Genomic DNA, 20,707 nt, shown 5'->3' on the forward strand with positions numbered 1-20,707 from the left:
AACCGATTTAAATTTTGAAGCATGCATATATCATATTCGAATGTGTAAATAAGAAAGAAGTTTCTTTTAAAAAAAAGAGCCAACAATTTTAGGGTAAATACCTCGAAAATACCTCGGCTATATATTTTGCACATTCAAAATGTACCACGATTCGGGGCATTAGTTTTAGGGTAAATTACAACCGCCCCCTCACGTAAAGTCTATTTATGAAAACCCCCTCATTTTTGCATAATTACATCCATCTCCTGTAATTTGTAGTTCCTTACGTTAACACCCTTTTGTACAGGGTTGATGTAAGAAACCTACAAACTATAAGGGTCTTTGTGTTATTACACGTTACCTCGGGGAGGTGATTGTAATTTATCCTTTAGTTTTACGCTCGAAAGCGGCCCTTTATATTATGGGCCAGATACGCAAACTTTCCGTTGACATTGGGCCTCACAAATCCAGTACTTATTCCGGACCAAAACGACACCGTTTACTGAACACGGCTCGATTATCTCCGACAGACGCCCATTGCTCCCTCCACTCCTCGTGGCGGTGGCGGTCCGGTGGAGTTTTGCTTAGAATCCCGCCGTCGCTACCAATTCAGACGGCATCGTTCCATATCTTCCTACTTTCCCTATTTTGTGCTTTTTAATTTGATATTCAGAGTTAATTTTCTTACAGCAATCCGAAAATGCACTAGGTTTTGGTACAGTCGCCGGAGTAGAGTTTCGTTTATTGTTTACGCCGGCCGATCAATTTCAAATTACGTGCTAAATTATGAACCCTACCACGATTCCGGTGCAATTTGAACTGATGCAAAACGTGTAAGTGAAACTCTGATTTTTTTTTTTTTTGTGTAATTAGCATAGTAACAATGGCAGCATGATATTACATTACACTGTGAACAAAATTGCGCCGCCAATTTATGCTTTCCGGCGACTGATTATTCATATCTTGCTTCTCATTCTGACTAACTTAGCCAAAGTTTCCTGCGCAGCCAAAGTCTGGCCGTGGTTATGCCCTAGCATCACCGTCCTAATGCTGATGCAGGTCCGGCAGAGCTCCTCCCCGTTATCGAAACACCCGCCTCTCAGGAGCAGCTTCGCCCTAGTTTCCAGCAACGTCGCCTTCAGCAAAGTCACCTGCTGCCAAACGTACTCGTCCACCCTCTGATTCGACTGAATCGCCTTCTTCCAGCACAGGGATCCGTGGTGGCACCAGTCCTGTATTTGAGAAACGAACGATTTCTCCACTTCCTCGAGGACGTTCGTGCAGACTTTCAGAAGCTCCAAAGCCGAGTTGCACCTCGAGAAATTCGTGAACGACTGTATTGCTAACGGGAGAGCCGTTCGTTTGATGAACAGAACCATGTCGGTGGCTTTGAGCTGCACGACAGGAGGGTCTGATTTGAATCCGAATACGAGAAAAGCCGATGCCCATAAGTGGTCCGAATTCAGCGACGGATTCCCGATTTTCCTCACTCCTTGAACGGCTGCTTTTGCTGCGGTTAGTCCGAATCTCGATTTCGCGAATATCTGAGTTATGGGGTGGAATTGAATCCAACACCCTTGCTGTTGTTGTTGTTGTATGTTGACTTTCCGGGCTAAACCGAGCCGTACTAAGAGAAGAGCCGATTCTTCTTCGCTCTTCCATGATTGGTTTGACAGACAACCTGAGCAGCAACTGATTGTGAGCTTTAAGAATCTTGTCCAACTTTTCAGTTTGTTTCTGGTTTTCGGTACATTATTTGCTGCTGTAGCTAATAAATTTGCTGGAACTGGTGCAGGTGCAAACCATGCTCCAGCTTGAAGCATTCTTGAAGCAAGAGTGTTCCCATTGCCGTTGACTTGCTGTAATATATCACCGCAAAAGGACAAGACCTTCATTAGGAAAGGGCTTGTCCTGCAGAATTGCTGCTCTGAACTGCTCAAACTCAAGCAGTTTATCGTTTCATCGTACTGAACCTGGTTCACCGCCTCAAACAAAGCAGACGGTGATATTCCGAGTTCCGAAAGCAACGAGCTTATCACATTTAAGCCAAAACTCGATCGACCCAATTTCTCGTCGAATTTTCCGAGAAATTCCAGCTCAGCATCCGGATATTCCCTTTTCCGTCTCCCTTTGATCAGTGTTGTTGCTTCGGGCAAAGGCAGTGTCTGAAGATGCATCGGATCGATGCTCATCACTCTCGAGAGCCTACTTGTAATGATCACGTGGGTCCCGCCCGTGTTTCTTGGTATTAAATCGTGTAGGTCTTTACCTTCCCACCATTCCCTCTCGGTTTCAAGATTGTCGATTATGAGTAAATAGGGCATCTCGCGAAACAATTCCCTTTTAACCCTTTTGAACGCTTCCGATTCTTGTTCGTCGAAATTACGGATCCTACCCCTCTCCTTCTCTTCGTCCGCGCTCACATCCAATCCCATGTTGAGAGATATGTTCAGTATATTCTGCCTGAAATACCGAGATTCCCCGCCCACCCACAAAACCATCTTGTACCTCTGCGAGAATCGGTGAGCGAATTCCAAAGCCAGCTCGGTTTTTCCAACTCCCGGTGAACCGGTTACACACACAATGCTGCTACCAAAGCTCTTGTACTTCCCACTTTTCGATTTCTTGTATTTAGCCCTTTTGAGAGAGTTTCTTCCAATTGCTGGCTCAACCCACGCCTCTAAATTCGGTTCCAAACTAATGTATTTGCCTCCGACTTCGCTTTCTCCGTCGTCGGATTGTCCAGGTGTCACGTTTTTAACGGTCGGGACCGTAATTCTACTACATTCTTGCTCGAAATAATCTCCACACCCGAAAAATGCAGTTTCGATATCTGTAATTTCTTTCTCCCTGCCGACGAAATTCTTGTTTCGAGGAAAGGGTAGTTCTTCGTTTGTGTGTGCATTGATTTCCTTTTCGGCGACGCTCTTTCTTCCGAGTTTGCCCCTCAATATGGCGGCGGTTCTTGATACGGTGCTTCTCCAGTTTCCCTCATCGGCTTCTAATTTGAACTCGTGGCATTTCATTAGTCCGTCGAGTGCTTCTTTACACTCCTTGTTGTTATTGTCTCCGTTTGGGTTGAAGAGGGTGGTGATTTCGTCGGCGTCGGTGTTGAAAAATAATGGGATTAGATTCTTTTTCTGGGCGAAGAATCTGATTTCTTCTAAGCTGAGGTGGTTGAGGAGGCTGTGGTTTGTGACCACCGCGACACCGTAGGCGACGGAGCAGATAACCCTGTCGGCGATTTCGTGGCTCTGGTTGTCGGCGTACTTTGCTCTGTCGGCGACGAAGCAGGCGATGCCCTGTATCTCGAGCTCCGATTTCAGCCATTTGCAGAACCGAGATAAGTTAGGGTTCTGGCCGTGAAAGCCCACGTACACGTCGCAGCTCCTCAGCTTCGCGTTCGCGGCGGCGGCGGCGGCGCCGGCGGGAGAAGAGGCGTACCCGCCCTTGGCGAACGAGATTCGAGGGGCGGGAAACGAGAACGAAATCCGGCCCGCATTTTCCGGGCCGGGACCCGGACCCGGAATGCAGGTGACGATCTTGAGCTTTTCCGGCGGTGGGGTGTTGTAGGATGTGCTGGGGATGTCGTCGGAGGAAACCGGATAGGAGGGGTGGGTGAGTGTGGTCGCCGGAGTTGGGCTTTCGTCGGAAGGGTTTCCGGCTCCGGCGGTGGTGGCGGCGGCGGTGGCGGTAGCCCTTGGAGAAATGTAAGGTGATTGCAATGCCGAAACGAAGGCTGAGGAAGGAGGAGATAAAAGTGGGGAGTTGTACGGAGAAGAATTCGGCGATGGGTTCTTCGTCAACGAGTTGCCGGCGAGAGTTTCCTTGCCGGAAGTAGATATCTTCACCGTAAGTGACTTGGTGTCATAATCAACGGTGGAGATTTCTGCTTCATCACCCATGTTCTGGTAATGAATGAATGAGGAGGAGGCCCCGGCCCCCCAAACTCCCACACCTCAAACACTTTCTTCCAGCTAACAAGTTTTTTTCTAAGCAATGCAAGAAAAATATTAACTTTTGGCTTTTTTAAATTTTCCTTTCTTTCTTCTTAACCTTGGTTTGATTATGACAGGTGGAGTTCAATGAGTGGTTGAAACTGGGAACTCTGATCAGAAGATGAATGCAACAGTCTGTAAGAGTAAGATTAAGATTTCTCATACACACATGTGAATATATTCATCTTCTTCTTTCTTCAATTCAACTGTGGGTCCCCCTCCCCTCACCAGAGTCTGAAAACCCTTTTACTGTTCATCTATGGATCAGAAATCAGACCAATTATTTCAAAAAAACTATGTAGAAATAAAAACATTACATATCTTTACATACAAATATATATATTATTGAATTTTTACCTGGTTTATTTTCATCAAGGGTGACCCTCTTTCCCTGTAGTTGCAGAGAGACCATCTGTCTAATTTTTTTTTATTTTTTTTTTTATTTTGTAATGAACACAAGCTGTAAGAATCTAAAGTGTGGGTGGGTTGGATCTAAGGGGTATTTTGAAAATAAAATAATAGAAATAAATGCTTTAAAAGGAGTTGCAGACTGTGTAATTAATGATGTAATATTATTCTAAGGTTCTTGTACTAGTAGTATTATAATCTTTATTGAACTTGTCTTGGGGTTTGAGTATTGCCTTTTTGTTTTTTGTGTTGTTCAGATTATGAAGAAATACAGAAAAATTAAGACACAGTTATGTGTTTTTTTAATTACAGGAGCTAAAGATTTGGCATTGGGTAGAGTAAAACCATGCACTCAGACAGGCCTTGTTGTCTCAAGTTAATGGCCACTTTGTGTGGTAAGTGCTTCAATTTAAATTAAATAATATTTATTTATATATAATATATATATGTATATATATTTGAAATAATGCAAGTAGGGTTCTTTCTCTGTGTGTGTGTATATATGTGTGTATATCATCTGACATATATGTGTGCCAAATTATTTTTGCTCTGGAAATTGAACCAAAGACCAGTCCAAGTGATGACTGACTTATTAATAATTGGCCTTCAAATAAATAAATTAGTAATTTTTTTTTTGAAGAGCTAAATAGCAAATTCATATGCTTATTTTTTTGTTAATTGAATTAGTTTTAATAACGTGAGATTAAGTATAATAGAACCTTGATAAATTAATACTTGATATATTTTTTTTTTTGAGAAATTCAAATCCAATTATAAAATGGGGAAGTAGGGAAGGTCGGCATGATTCGATAAATTAATAATATCGCTTAAATAATACATATTAAAATACTAGTTCGATAATTTAATTTTTTGTTAAATTAATAGAATTTTATAAGTCTCGACTGTATTAGTTTATAGAGATTTAATTGTATAATTTATTATGAAAGAGCTGCATGTTCTTTATAATCATGTAAAGAAAATCTATTTGGCTTTTGATTTCCATGATTGGTGATTTTTTGCTTGATTAAGCTGGCAAAGACATGCTGACTTGGCTAAAAGTTTGGTAATTAGTGCCTCACATTGCAAAAGAACATTATTTATTTCATTTCTGAATAATAAAAATTGACATTAAATACTATTTTAAGAAACATGTAACTGAAATTTTAATTTTAAAATGACAGAATTGCCCTCTGGATATATAATAATCCCCACCAAAACCCATTTTCCAAAATCTTGACTACTTTTAAGAAGTGTATCGTTTAGTTGGCATTATTAATATTTAATTATTGATTAATTATGTAATTAGTTTAATAATTCTCCGGGCAACCTGGCTTACATGTGGCTCGAAGACTTGGGTTTTATCTATCCTACACCCGGTGAAGGTTACACCGGGTGATTTTTTACCGTTGATCTACACATACCAATGTGGGTGTGTGTGTGTTTGTGTGTATATGAATGGTAAAGATCTACCCGGTGTATTTCACCCGGTGTAGGATCTCAAAAGCCGAAGACTTGTGAAAAATTTCAAATATTTATTTTTCCTTTTTTATTTATTTTTTACTCTTTTAAGTATTTATTTCTATTTTTAAGTGATGCGATGAGGTGTCTGTATCTGATCACACCCTCCATAGTCTTCCTACAATGAACCTACATCTGTATTAGTTAGCAAATGAATTTTCTTTTTTCTTTTTTTTTTCTAATTTAAAAAAAATTGTTTATTATTTAGAATTATATATATTTTTTTATTTTTGAGTTAATGCGTAGGAAATACAGTAGCTCTCCTTTAATCAAAGTACAAATATACAATTTAATTCATCTTGCAAAAGTCTAGCACAATTAATTGAACTCTAGAGTGCAACGATCAATTATATTACCTTGTCGAAATCATTAATGAGTAATTAGTAATTATTTACATTCAATAAAAATCTGAATAATAAACTAATTGATTCTTTTATATTTTAACACTTAATATATATATATATATTAAAGAATATTTTTATTGTGAGTTAGTTAAGGATTCATTTAAAAATTGTTTCACTAATTTTTCAATTCTCAAATAAGTATAGAAGATGTCAAACAGTAATTAGTAATAAAACAGTAACAATAATAATAATAATAAAATAATATGAAGAGCAATAAATGATTTGAATGTTTGATTGTTCATATTTTGTTGCATGTGTTGTGCTTTGCTGTTTATGGAGTACATCTAGTTGCCTCTTTTTTCGCCGGCTAAAGGACGATTGTAGAAAAATAATGAAAACAACCAAATAAATACTGCATTAATATTATCTTGTTATTTTCATTCACAATCAATATAATTAATTACTATTAATTATGAAATTCGAATTCAAAATGTGTAGATATATAATTTATCTATTATTGCATGAAAGTTTATGGTAATTTAGTGTTCACTCTAATACATCCAAATAAATGTAATTCAAGAACATTTAAATTTTAATAGCTGTTATGGAGTAATATACAGACGTAAACCACAACAGGCTAATTATAAATTGACTGAAGTTCGAATCGAATTTGGAACTGAATTTTCAATTTTTTTCACCATTTTTTCATTCGAAGATTTATGATTTTGGAATAGTAGTTTTTTTTTTAATGCGAATTCCGAAAATAACTGATTTACGATCTTTTTGGAACGGAATTGAAATAATATGAGTTTACAAAAAAAAATTCAAGTTTAATTTTCGAATGTAATTAGGAAATTCCAAAAGAAAAATATATACATTTGTGATATCAATGTTATTACGTATTCTATAATAATTATAGATGGATATAGAGATAGAATTTTCAATTTTTACGGTTCCGATCCCAAAAGTTTCTATATTGGAACAAAACTGTTCATTCCGATTTCAGATTTTTTCGATATTCGTTAAAGCTGAAGGCCCTATGAAATAAATAGTTTCTGGAGGCCCAAGTATTGGCCTTATACTTGGGTTGGCCTTGTATCTAATCATAAATTGTACATGTTTATTGCATACTTAATTAAAACCTTTGTAGATTAATAGATTTGCGATTGACGAATATTTTATTAATTTATAATTAATGAGCTAAGAATTATCAATGTACATAATTTTAATGATTCGTTAGATGGAGAAGAAAAAAAAAACTGAAATGAGAAATATCATTTCAATTTTATTATATTTTGACTTCAGCCGTGATTTTGACCATTAATAGATCTAAATTAGGCAAAATGCAGAACACAAACAAAATTGTAAACCTTTCAATTAATTTTCTAATACAATTTGAATTAGCCACATTGGACGTCAGATGATAAAATTATATACATGCTGACATGCATGAATGAGTTACATTTTACATTTTCAATTTTAGACAACTAAAAACCTCAAAGTTGGGCAATACTCACAGATTCATTCATATATATATATATATATATATATATATATATATATATATATATATATATATATATATATATATATATATATATATATATATATATATATATATATATATATATATATATATATATATATATATATATATCGTCCAACATCCAATTTTAGTGATTCAAATTGAATTACAAAGCTAACTCGACGAAGTACAAATTCCATTTTGTGAGTTCTTTCAAATTCAAATTAGAAAATAGTCAAATTCATTTTCAAATTTAAAACAATTATTAAACTGAAACTACATTTTATTTTATTTTTTTTACTAACAAAAGAACACGCAACCGTCCATATAAATACACTTCCTAGATATACACTCCCGTATTATACAGTAGTACATCGATTAATTGATACTCGATAAATTAATTACCTCGATTAATTAATAATTTCTCTCAGTCCCGACTCGGTGAAAACGTATTACATTATTAACTCAATAATTTAATAATTCGCTAAATTAATAGAATTTCCCTAGTTCCGACTGTATTAATTTATAGAGCTTTAACTGTAGCTTGCAACTCATATGACAAACTACATTTATTACATCATAAAAATTAGGGTAAATTACAAACACCCCCCTGAGGTATGGTCAAATTACAAAAAAACCCCTCTTGTTTGGATAATTACATCTACCCCTCAACTATGATTTTTTCTTACACCTCCACCCTTATGGTGCCAAATTCAACATAATCATCTAGATTCCGTGGAATGTGCTCTAGTTTGTACTAATTTTGTGTGAAAATACAGTTTCCGATGCACCACAAACTGATATATACAAGCTAAAAATCACATATTATGATCATCTTGCTTCATAATGTAGAGTTTGAATGGGATAAAACGGGTACAAAAGTGATAATATTCCATATAATCTCGAAGATTCCACTAAATTTGAGGAGCTGAGGGGTGGTTGTAATTATCCAAACAAGAGGGGTGTTTTTGTAATTTGACCATACCTCAGGGGGGTGTTTGTAATTTACCCTAAAAATTAAGTAATTGAAAATGTCATTGAATTTTCATAAAAGAAACAAAAATCAGAAATTAATTTGTCCGAAAATAATTTAATTTTCATTTTCTTAAAAAAAATAAAAAAAATGAAGAAAATCCAGAAGTTGGCATGTGGAATCCAGATAGACCACTGAGCAACACACAATTGTTGTCTCCCATGACCCCACCACCACCTCTCCGGTGGGCCACCGTCGCCATCACCCACCGCCTTTCGTCGCTAATTCTTCATCTTTTCTTCTTACCTTATTTCTACCTTTTTTTATTATCATTTAATATATTTAAAGTTTCCAATTGCCATTTTTCTTTTGATCGTCAAAAAAAAAAAATTATGATTCAACAGTTTTCTCTGGGTACAATTCCCCCAATCCGCATCTAGGGTTTTAGATTCCTGGTTTGGCTTTAATCTCCACCCAATCGTAAGGTACGCTTCATTAATTCATACCGATCTCGCTGATTTAGTTCGATTTATGTATCATTTGCGCTTTATTTTGTTAATTTTGGAAGAAATTGAATTGAATTCCTGCGAGAATTTATCGGAATTGTTTTTTTTTTTTTTCTGTGTAGAATCTTCCATGCGTTTGATGATCCTGTGATCGGAATTGAACGATGAACGCATCTAGAAATTAGCTGATTTTTTATTTTATTTATTTACTGGAGATGGATTTAGAAAGTGATTCGTCGGTGCTTGTAAACGATAGTGAAGTTCAGGTCAATGGATTTTGTGGGGTAGAAAACAATGATCACAGTAATTTGCTCTCGGGTGTTAATGGAGAAGAAGTAATTAAAGATTCAGATTCTGTAAGTTCGCCTCCTACGGGGGTGAAATCGGAGGTTTCTCCTTCGCCTACGAAAGTTAGGAAAGGTTATGGATTGAAGAAATGGAGAAGGATTAGGAGAGATCTCAGTAATGGTGGAGAAAGCAGTGAGGATATTAGCAAAGCGGAAACACGGGAATTGCAGCACTCGGTTGTAAATCCGAGTAAGCGTATGCAATTTTATGCCGACAGGCCTCAAAAGAGTGAAGATTCTGTTTCGTCCACGAATGCTCTAATAGGTGGTTTAGATGTTTTTGCTCTGCTCGGTGATTCCGGTTTGGCAATCGGGCAATCAGTAGATGCTGGTACAGATTCGGAGAACAGCGAGGACCGGAGTAGCAAGTCTTCCACCGCCGCCAGTTTGCCAAAGGTGAAACGGGAGGTGCCGGTGGTTGTGGGATTTCCTCAAATGAGGAGTTTGGGTGGGAAGAATTTGACCCACTCGGTCAACCGTGGTGGTCAACAGGGGAAGGGGCGAATCGAGGTCATTAAGAAGGCTAAAGGAGAACGGGTCAAAATCGAGAAGGAAAACTCTCTTTCCAGCATGGAATCTGATTCGCGGAGCTCCAACTTTGTATTTTCACAGGGAACTCACGCCACAAGTAATGGAGTAAAAAGTGAAAGGGAAGTTCCGTACAATGGAGAAAATGGTGATGGAGTTCACCTTAGTCGAGATGGCGAAGGAGGATATGAGGAAATCTCACCTGAAGATGGAGTTGCTGACTTATCTTGGGAGGTTAAAAAAGATCGAAACGAAAACGACGGTTCCTCATCAGAACAAGATCCTCTAGTTGAATCGATCTTTTTACTGCAGACTGTACAGGAAGCACTAGAAAAAGGTCGGCTCACATTTCACCCCTTTGCTTCGTATAATTATTACATCACTCTCCGTCTCTGATAATTTCGTAGTATCTCATAATATTCTTCAAATTATGGTACTTGCAGTAGGATTTTGAGGTGTATAGTTTTCATCACTCATTTTTTTAATCAATGAATGAATATAAGAAACGAAGTATCGTAAATTCGTAAGGTTCGAATTGAACACTATTGCCATATGATTGAAGATATCCCTCATACTGATTTATCCTATAATTTTTAATTGGTATTATTAGTCAAGGATAGAAAAAAAATGGATATTACGCCTATAGCTTTTCCAAGTTGTTATGTTTTCGGTGTCTAGTTATTAGATGACGTTGATTATGTGACCGTTTTACTTTACATACTGAATATTTATGAGTATAGGGAATCAATTAGTACATTTTCAACTTCAAATTTCCTGAAAATCGAACCAATGTTTATCTATGCAGAAGTGCTAAAGTTCAAGGAAATCGAAATAGATGCTTCCATCGACGATTCAGATCCAGACACCGACACAAGACAATCTGAATTGGTAGAAACAGAAAAAAGAGTTTACGAAGCAGAACTCGAGGAATTATTTAAGCAAAGAATAGAAGCTGAAGTAGAGTATTTGGCAATATCAAGAACGGTTCAAAACCTAAGGGCCGCTTCTGCAAATCCGAACACTATTTCGAAAGAGCAAAAGGCAGAGGATTTAATGATTAATAACGAGGCTGAGAAATTGGAAATGTTTTCCGACGACATTGCAAGTGCCGACGAAACAATGAAGCTACAGAAGAGGGTATTTAAGTACACTATATTTTTTCTCGTGCAGATATTATCGTTCTTGATCATCTTAAAAGTGTTGGTATTCGAGTTATCTCAAAATTCCGTTGAATTTGTTCCTACCTAGTTATGACAAAGAGAATTTTTTTCTTTCCTTTTTCTTATTCTTCGATGTTTTTGTTACGTTCTTCTTCTTTCAGAAACGAGACACATTATAGATCGAATCATGCATACCTTTGGTTTGTATTATCAGCTTATTCTGCTACATTATTTATTTGTAATTTATAAATTATAAACCTGAGCCTCCTTTTAATGAAGGTGAAACTTGTTAATTACAATTTATTTTTCTTATAAATGTGTATTTATAATGTTTATATATATATATTGGTAAATAACTGAAATAATAAAATGAAGGAAAAAGAAAAAATTGTATTTCATGAACTGCATGTGTACTATGATCAGTCTATGGTAGATCTCAGTAAACAGGTACTAAACGATAATCGAACCGAAGCTAAAACGAATCTTTTATCGAATATCAACTATCGAAGAATCGAGACTACTAATTAATCTCGCATTTTGAAAAAAGCCGAAAAAAAAGAAGCTACTAACCGAGGTCAATGACTCTCCGAGGACATATACTCATGTGTTCCTCGACTAAGTCCATAGACGAGAATCGAGCCCTTTTACAAAAGATGCATACGTATTCAACAATCGGTTGCGGTCGCGGTCGCGGTGGCAGTGGCGGCAATGCGGCGATGGTGACTGCTGCTGATGCTATTGATGGGTTGTGACCGCTGCCACCGGCGCCGCCGCCGCCGCTAGTCTGAGAATATCCATCACGCGGTCGCGGTGGCAGTGGCGGCAATGCGGCGATGGTGACTGCTGATCCTATTGATGGGTTGTGACCGCCGCTGCCGCCGGCGCCGCCACCGCTAGTCTGAGAATAATATCTGCCGCCGCTGCCGCTGCCGCCGCTGCCGCTGCCGCCGCTGCCGCTAGTCTGAGAATAATATCTGTCGCCACCGCCGCCGCCGCCACTGCCGCTAGTCTGAGAATAATATCTGCCGCCGCCGCTAGTCTGAGAATAATATCTGCCGCCGCCGTCGCTGCTGCCGGCCAAGTTTTGGTTGTGTCTGGATGAAGATTGGCCAACTGACTCAGCTTTACCCGTGGTGATGATCATCGGCGATTTCCCCTTGTTCACGAAACCTAACTCTCCGGCGCTGTTTCTTTCACCACCGCCACGAATAATTCCGGCATTGGTTCTTGCACCACCGCTACTTTCGGCGGCTGCTGCTGCCCTCACCCGCGTGAACGGCCTGAACGCCGATCCGGGATTCCCCACCGCCACCACCCCCTTGTTCATGAAATCTAACATTCCTTCGCTGTTTCTTTCACCACCCCAAATCATTCCGGCGTTGTCGCCGCCGCCGCGCCTCTGATCAGAAGATTCGCCGCCGCCGTCATTCGCGCGGTTTGGTTGATTGGAAGCTTGAGGAACATTAATCGGAGGACTCCGTTCTTGAACTGGTGGAGATTGATTAACAACGGCGGCTGCTGCTTGTGCTCTCACCGGAGTGAACGGCCTGAACGCCGATCCAGGATTCCCCACCGCCACCACCCCCTTGTTCATGAAATCTAACATTCCTTCGCTGTTTCTTTCACCGCCCCAAATCATTCCGGCGTTGTTTCTTGCACCACCACTACTTTCGGCGGCGGCGGCCGCCGGCGCTTCCGTCAAAGATTCTATCAAATTCAACGTCCGGCCGTCTTCGCTTCCGGCGGGCTCCGGCGACCCCACCGTTCTTGCACCCGTCACCAAAGTTAGTGCCAAATCAACATTTTCCTCCTCCTCCGCCGCCGTCGTCTCATCGGAAATTATGACTACGTCGTCTGATCTTGCGCCGCCGCCTCCATAGTGTTGATCTTGATTATCCATTTACGAGAAGAGATCAATTACGCAAAAACAAGAATTATATTTCCAGGGATGACTGTATCTATGTATCTATATCTATATGTATATATGTATGTATTCTTATACGTTATATGATATATGCATAGAAGAAGAATAATAATAAGGTGAGTAGTTTATATAGTTACGGAAAGCCAACGGACTATATGTATATATATTTAAATTACAAAAAAACCTCTTATGTTTTGAATAATTACATTCACCCCCTCAACTATAAATTTCTTACCCACCTACCTTTGCAGTATAAAATTTAGTGTAATCTTCTAGATTCTGTGAAATATTCTCTAGTTTGTACCCTATTATTTTGAAACAAAATGATCATTAGATGTGTCTCTTTGCTTGTAAATATCCGAATTGTGGTGCATCAGATGTGTCTTTTTCATAATTTGACATTACCTTAAGAGTGGGCGAAATATATCCATATAAAATGAGTCTTGCGCTTAACCAAAAATTAGCCTTTTTATAACGTTTCAATAGTGAAAATAAGGATTAGTTAAATATATGATAATAAAAATAATAAAAAATATATTAGTGATATAAGTAACAACATCAATATTTATACAAATTAAATAATACAAATTCATTTCGAAAATAATTATATAAACCTAATTGTCATAATATGAAATTGCTCATTTAATGAACAATATATTTTAATTTGTTGTTTAACTATGTTGATTTGAGATTTGATATTAGAAATTATGTTGTATGAAAATAGTTAAAATTCTAGAAAAAATGCCATTTTATATATCATTTATTTAAAGACTAAAATATTGTACTATATTTATTATTCTTCATTTCTTACTTATTTGTATCTTATAAATGTATACATTTACATGCAATTTATAAATCCGAGCCTCCTTTTAATGAAGGAGAATCTTGTTAATTACCATTCTTTTTCGTACAAAATGTGTATATATATATTGTTAATAATAAAAAATAAAATCAAGGAAAAAGAAAGAATTGTATATATCATGATGAACTGTGTAGTATGATCACAGTAAAAGGTGGTAGCTAGGAATAATCGAACGAAAGTCGAAACAAATCGATCTTTTTGTCGAATCGCAAACTATCGATTAATCGAGAGTACTAATTCATCTAGCCGCCTTTCAAAAAAAGTAAGCTACATGGTATCATGTGTTCTTCAAGTGCTTGTCTAGACCGAAATCGAGCCCAATTACAATACATGCATACGTAGTCATCAGGCGGCGGAGGCCGTGGCGGTCGCGGTGGCCGTGGCGGCAATGCGGCGGCGGCGGCGGCGGCTGGTGCTGATGCCTCGCCCCCATGCAGTAGTAGTTGGTGTGTTGAGTTGTTGTGACTGCTGCCGCCGCTGACGCCACTGTACTGAATGTATCTGCTGCCGCCGACGCCGCCGCTAGTCTGACAGTATCCGGCGCCGCCGGCGCTAGTCTGAGAATATCCGCCGCCGCCGCCGCCGATGTTTAATTTCTTGAATGGTGGTTGATCTTCATGACCATCTAGTGGAGGAAAATAATTGGGTATGAATGAATGTTGATCAACTGCTGCTGCTTTACCCTTCCCCTTCCCCAACTGCCTTCTATTTTCCGGCGGTTCCGGCGGCGCCGCCGCCTTTGATGAGTTGTAACCGCCGCCGCCGGCACGCCTCCTCGCGGAATCTTGAAGACCCTTAATCAGATGACTGATCTGTACATGAAGTGGCCGTAGAGAGAGTCTGGATGAAGAAGATTCCCGATTAACTGGTGAACGCATCGCCGCCGGCGTGAACGCCGATCCGGGATTCCCCACAGAATCTAATCTTCCGCCGGCCGTCGTCTCCGGCAAAGATTCTATCAAATTAAACGTCCGGCCGTCGTCTACGCTTACTGCACGGTTACTTCCGGCGGTCTCCGGCGGCGACCCCGTCAAATCTACTATTCCGTCTTGATTAATTGTTCCTCCGCTGCTTCGGTTTGATCCAGAAGCACCACCGTGAACAGCTTCCTCCTCCGCCGTCGTCTCCGGCAAAGATTCTATCAAATTCAACGTCCGGCCGTCGTCTACGCTTACTGCACGGTTACTTCCGGCGGTCTCCGGCGGCGACCCCGTCAAATCTACTATTCCGTCTTGATTAATTGTTCCTCCGCTGCTTCGGTTTGATCCAGAAGCACCACCGTGAACAGCTTCCTCCTCCGCCATCGTCTCCGGCAAAGATTCTATCAAATTCAACGTCCGGCCGTCGTCTTCGCTTACTGCACGGCTACTTCCGGCGGTCTCCGGCGGCGACCCCGTCAAATCTACTATTCCGTCTTGATTAATTGTTCCTCCGCTGCTTCGGTTTGATCCAGAAACACCACCGTGAACAGCTTCCTCCTCCGCCGTCTTCTCCGGCAAAGATTCTATCAAATTCAACGTCCGGCCGTCGTCTTCGCTTACTGCACGGTTACTTCCGGCGGTCTCCGGCGGCGACCCCGTCAAATCAATTATTCCGTCTTGATTAATTGTTCCTCCGCCGCTTCGGTTTGATCCAGAAGCACCACCGTGAACAGCTTCCTCCTCCTCCGCCGTCGTCTCATCGGAAATTGTTATTCCCCCCACATTATTGCGGCGGCGGCCGTCCATCTCACCCTCTTTTCTTGCGCCGCCGCCTCCGTATTCTTGATCTTGATTATCCATTAACGAGAAGAGAAGTCAATTAAGCGAAAACGAGAATTATATTTCCAGGGGTGACTGTATCTATATATGTATGTATATATGTATGTATTATACGTTATATGATATATGCATAGAAGAAGAATAATAAGGTGAGTAGTTTATATAGTTGCGGAAAGCCAACGGGGATACATATGTAATTTGTGGAATTTGAGGCCCTAAATAATAAATAACAAATAAATTCATTTACCTTATCCATCTGTCAAAAGCCCAATGGAGCTATATATAATCGGCCCACCCAATTGAAAGCTCACACAAATTCTTCAACATATTTCTTAGTTTCATAATATACTTGGATTATATATATATATGGGTTTTTTGCAAAAACCACCCTCGTGTAATCTCAAATTGCTGAAAAACCCCTCATGTTAAAAAAATTAGCAATAACCCCCTATGAAAATTAGTCAAAGGCAACAAGGGCCCTGCCAGCTTATCGTGTGCTGCACACGCGGATTGTGCGACTTCGCACGCGCGGATTGTGCGACTGTGGGTGTATTTTTAACTCGAAAGGACCAAAATGCCCTTTAAATTATAAATTTCAAATATTACAGATTCACCCCCGAAATTCAATACAGCCCAAAATGAAGTTTTCGAAAAAATTCAATTCAATCCTTACCATTTTCAAAAAAGCCATCTTCTCCAAAATAAACAAAACATTTCACTCAACCAGCTTCACACCATCATTTCCGACGTCCTCTTCATCAGAAAAAATCAATCTCGATTTCTACTCCGAAACGACATCGTCGAGCCCACCTCCGAAACGACGTCGTTCGGAAGTCGGCAACACAAAATAGATCTAAACCGGCTCCAATTCGTTATCGGGTTTGAGGGTCGGCAGCGTACCTCCCAAACCTCGATTCTAAATTCTGTAAACCTTGATTCGTACATGAGTGAGGTAGATTCCAAAACAACTCCACCAAAACCACCGCCATAACCACCTCCACCACAGCCGCCGCCATAACCACCGTACCTCCCTCACGAATCACGATGTCAAGATCCACCGCGCGCGTTCCCAGACGCGTACGACGGTTGATGCACCATTATAGAGCTTTCATGGATAGTAGTTCTCTGGGTTTGGATTTGGGTTGGGGGTGGGGTGGTTTTGCAAGGAAGAGCAATTATATTGTACAGTAATTTTTTTTTTTTTAATTATTTTTTTCTTTTCATACCCCTTTTTATTTTCTTCTCAACTTTTTATTTTTGGGTTAGATATTTTTATTTTGTTTAATTTTTTATTTAGGGTTATTTTGTCATTTCCTTTAAGTCAACAACAAAAAACGAAATAAGGGGCAGTGTGCTATATAGAAGATAATATAAGGGGGTTTTTGCTAATTTTTTTAACACGAGGATTTTTTCGGCTATTCAAGATAACACAGGGGGGTTATATGCAATTAGCTCATATATATATATATATATATATATATATATATATATATATATATATATATGGATTATTTCACAAACACCCTTCATATGCATTGTCCAATTAGGAGAGGTCCAGATCTTTTTTACTTTTTTAAGATAAATCCAAAATATTATTTAATTAATCATAAATAATTTAATTCACTATTATACCTTTTATCTAACCCTATAACTCCCGTTATTATTTTCTTTTTTTCCACATATTTCTTTTCTCTCTCTCTTTTATTTCAACAGTAGCCGCCTCTCTTCCTCCACGTTGCGATCTCTTCTCCAAATCTCGGCCATCTGTAAACTTTCTTACTTCTAAGAAGAGTCTTCAGACGAGGTAATATTCCATCCCTTAATCACATCACCAAATTTCCTCTTTAGTGTTAGAAGTTGAATCTTCTCTCATTTATCGTTACCCGTGTTCTTCAGTTGATTTTCGTTTCAGCATAAGGTGGAAATTCCATTGTCAATGGTAACTCTTTTTATTTTTTTGTTAATTAATTGCACATGGTGATTAATGTTGAGTTCGTTGTCTGTGCGTTTTTATTTTTAATTTTTTTCTACATCAAAGGAAAGTGAATTTTTGTTGTTGGAAATGTGATTTTGCAAGTAATCGCAGGAATTCGCATCTATCTTATGTTTGGTCTGGTAATTTTGATTTGCTTGAATTTAAATACTCCTTTAATTGAAAATTTTCAGACTTCTGTTACGACACGCTTTTGCTGGTTCTCGAGTTTAATTATCCGGTGATTGATCGTCATTATTGTTGTTATTGTTTTGAATTCTCATTCAGGAAAATTGACATTGTTATAAGCCAGAAAATGGAGTCGATAAAGCGATAAGAGAAAGTGATGATATAAGGTTGAATTTTTGTTCTTTTTAATTTGGTAATTAATGTTTTTGTTCTTGATGAATCTTTTTGGTGAAATTGCTGATAGGAGGAAGAAGATGATGATTTTTTCAAATAGTGGTTTACGTTTCAAATAACGAGAAGAAGATGATTACACGGACTATGCTCTAGGGTTCATTCGAGAGAAAATGATGTCCTTTATAGTGGTTTTATAGCTTCTTTTTCGCATAATTTTTGATGTTTTCTTGTTAGAATTCATAGTGATTTTCGATGTTTATATAGTTGTGTATATAAAGTGGTTTTCATGTTTATATATTGTTTTATATCGAGTGGTTTTCATGTTTATATAGCTGTTTATACGGAGTAGTTTTCATAATGCCATGCTTTGTCTTTGATAATTTTATAGTGGTTTTCAACAATTTTATAGTGGTTTTCAATAATTTTTGTACATATTTTTATTTAACTGTATATACAGAGTGGTTTTTAAATTAACATAGTTGTTATACAGAGTGGTTTTCAAGTTTACATAGTTGTTATACAGAGTATTTTTCATGTTATATAGTTGTTATAGTGGTTTTTAGGGCTGGGCAAAAATTACCAAATACCGATTACCACGGTATACCTACCACAAATTACCGAATAAATACCGAACTATCGGTTACCACTGCATTTGGTACGATATCGGTACCGTACCATTGTCTTACGGTACGGTAGCGGTATTGTATCTTCAATACCATGGTAATACCGTACCGTACCACAACTTATTTTAAAAATTAGTTAACATATTTTTCCTTTTATATTGTTAAATAAAAAAAATATAGTCAACAAATATTATTAAAAAAAAATAAAAAAACAAGAATAAAAATATTATACATCCTATATATATTATATGTACATAATTATAATTTTTTTTATTATTTTCATATATTTATGCAAACTCAATATTTGGCTTTCGTTGAAGTTGTTCATGTCACCTACTTCGTTAGTTTCAAAGTCCAACTAATCTCTTATTGGTGGAATATTTTTTGCCATAATTTTCTCTCCCTTTCTTTCCCCCCTAAGTTCCCAGCTTTTTGTTTCATTTGCATTATTGCAACATAGTTTTTTTTTTATTTCTCTTTATATAAACCATGAAACTTTTTTGCTCATTAGTTTCTACAAATTTGCTATAGATATCTTAGTAATCATTAGTTAATTGAAGTGCTATTACGATCGTATAATGTACATTCATGTAAATTGCCTGATTACCATATTCATTTGCTTAATTTGTTGTATTTATGCATTTATTTAGTATTCATCTTAATTATGGTATCATCCGAGTTAATCAACAAAATGATGTACGGTAGATTACCACGTACCGATCATACCGTACCGAAACTAACGGTATACCGAATAACGGTATACCGCAATTGTTGGTACGGTAACGGTATAGAATTTTACAATACCGAAAGATACGGTAGGTACACGGTATTGAACAAAATGTTCGGTAACCGTACCGAAACCACCCTTAGTGGTTTTCATGTTTATAGAGTGGTTTTCATGTTTATATAGAGTAGTTTTTATTTAAAAAAACTGGAAAGAAAATAAAAAAAACCTATTTTTAAAAAACTATGAAATACAAAAAAAACCATGAAAAAACGAAAATAAAAATAAAACCATTTTTTTAAATTAAAATAAAAAACCTGAAAAATATAAATAAGAAAAAAAAAATTAAAATAAAAAACCGAAAAAAATAAATAAATAATTACAAAATTTTCTTTTAAATCGAAAATAAAGAAAACAAGTAAACAAAATAAAAAAAGAAAAGGAAAAAAAAACTGAATTGGCGTGATGAGGGAAATAATTTTTGGAGAAGATTTGGTTGTAGATTATGGGTATAATTTTTTTTAAATTAAATAATTATACAATTAATAGTTAGTGGGGGCATATATGGTTTTTCAGGCCCATTGGATTTATCTCAAAAATCATTTATAAATAAAGGATTTATCAAGAATTAAAATTCCAATGAAGGGTGGTTGGCATATATATATATATATATATATATATATATATATATATATATATATATATATATATATATATATATATATATATATATATATATATATATATATATATATATATATATTATGAAAAAAGATTTTCGGTTTATTTAGGTAAAAAATACATTTAATCTTGCATACCATGTTTTTTATTCGGTTAACCTCGTAGGAATTTTCAAATGAAGAAATCAAATGAAGTATAAATGAAACTTAATTTTAATTTCAAAATTTTAAATTATCGAATTCAAACATTTTTTTAACTTTTAATTAATTCTTGAACAAAATATATCATGTACATATCTAAAACGAAATTTTATTATACGAGATGTGAGGATGTCTTCTAATAATTCCAACATGTATGTTTAGTTCAATATTGATATATTTAAAGATCAAGGATAAAAAAAATGGATATTATGTCTATAGCTTTTCCGAGTCGTTAAGTTTTCGTTGTCTAGTTATTCGATGACGTTGATTATGTGACCGTTTTACTTCACATACTGAAAATTTATCAGTGTA

General features: G+C 37.2%; 2 protein-coding genes and 1 long non-coding RNA gene across 3 annotated transcripts; 2 read left to right on the forward strand and 1 right to left on the reverse strand.

Moving 5' to 3' along the window:
• Positions 1–898: 898 nt before the first annotated feature.
• On the reverse strand, positions 899–3,884 carry LOC105962113 (P-loop containing nucleoside triphosphate hydrolases superfamily protein). Its single transcript, XM_012986393.2, has one exon. It carries the CDS (start codon positions 3,882–3,884, stop codon positions 936–938), a length of 2,949 nt encoding a protein of 982 aa, XP_012841847.2. The 3' UTR covers positions 899–935.
• A 5,582-nt stretch (positions 3,885–9,466) lies between these two features.
• Positions 9,467–11,602, forward strand: LOC105962109 (WPP domain-interacting protein 2). The gene is made up of 2 exons (XM_088822180.1): positions 9,467–10,463; positions 10,932–11,602. Exons 1-2 carry the CDS (start codon positions 9,467–9,469, stop codon positions 11,372–11,374), a joined length of 1,440 nt encoding a protein of 479 aa, XP_088678306.1. The 3' UTR covers positions 11,375–11,602.
• A 6,029-nt stretch (positions 11,603–17,631) lies between these two features.
• LOC148768697 (uncharacterized) lies at positions 17,632–18,471 on the forward strand. The gene is made up of 2 exons (XR_016033227.1): positions 17,632–17,771; positions 18,093–18,471. It is a non-coding gene; the product is annotated as an uncharacterized LOC148768697 (long non-coding RNA).
• Positions 18,472–20,707: the final 2,236 nt, after the last annotated feature.

The sequence above is a fragment of the Erythranthe guttata genome, chromosome 8, assembly GCF_056151865.1.
Source record: "Erythranthe guttata isolate IM_541 chromosome 8, IM_541, whole genome shotgun sequence".
Classification (NCBI taxonomy): Eukaryota; Viridiplantae; Streptophyta; class Magnoliopsida; order Lamiales; family Phrymaceae; genus Erythranthe; species Erythranthe guttata.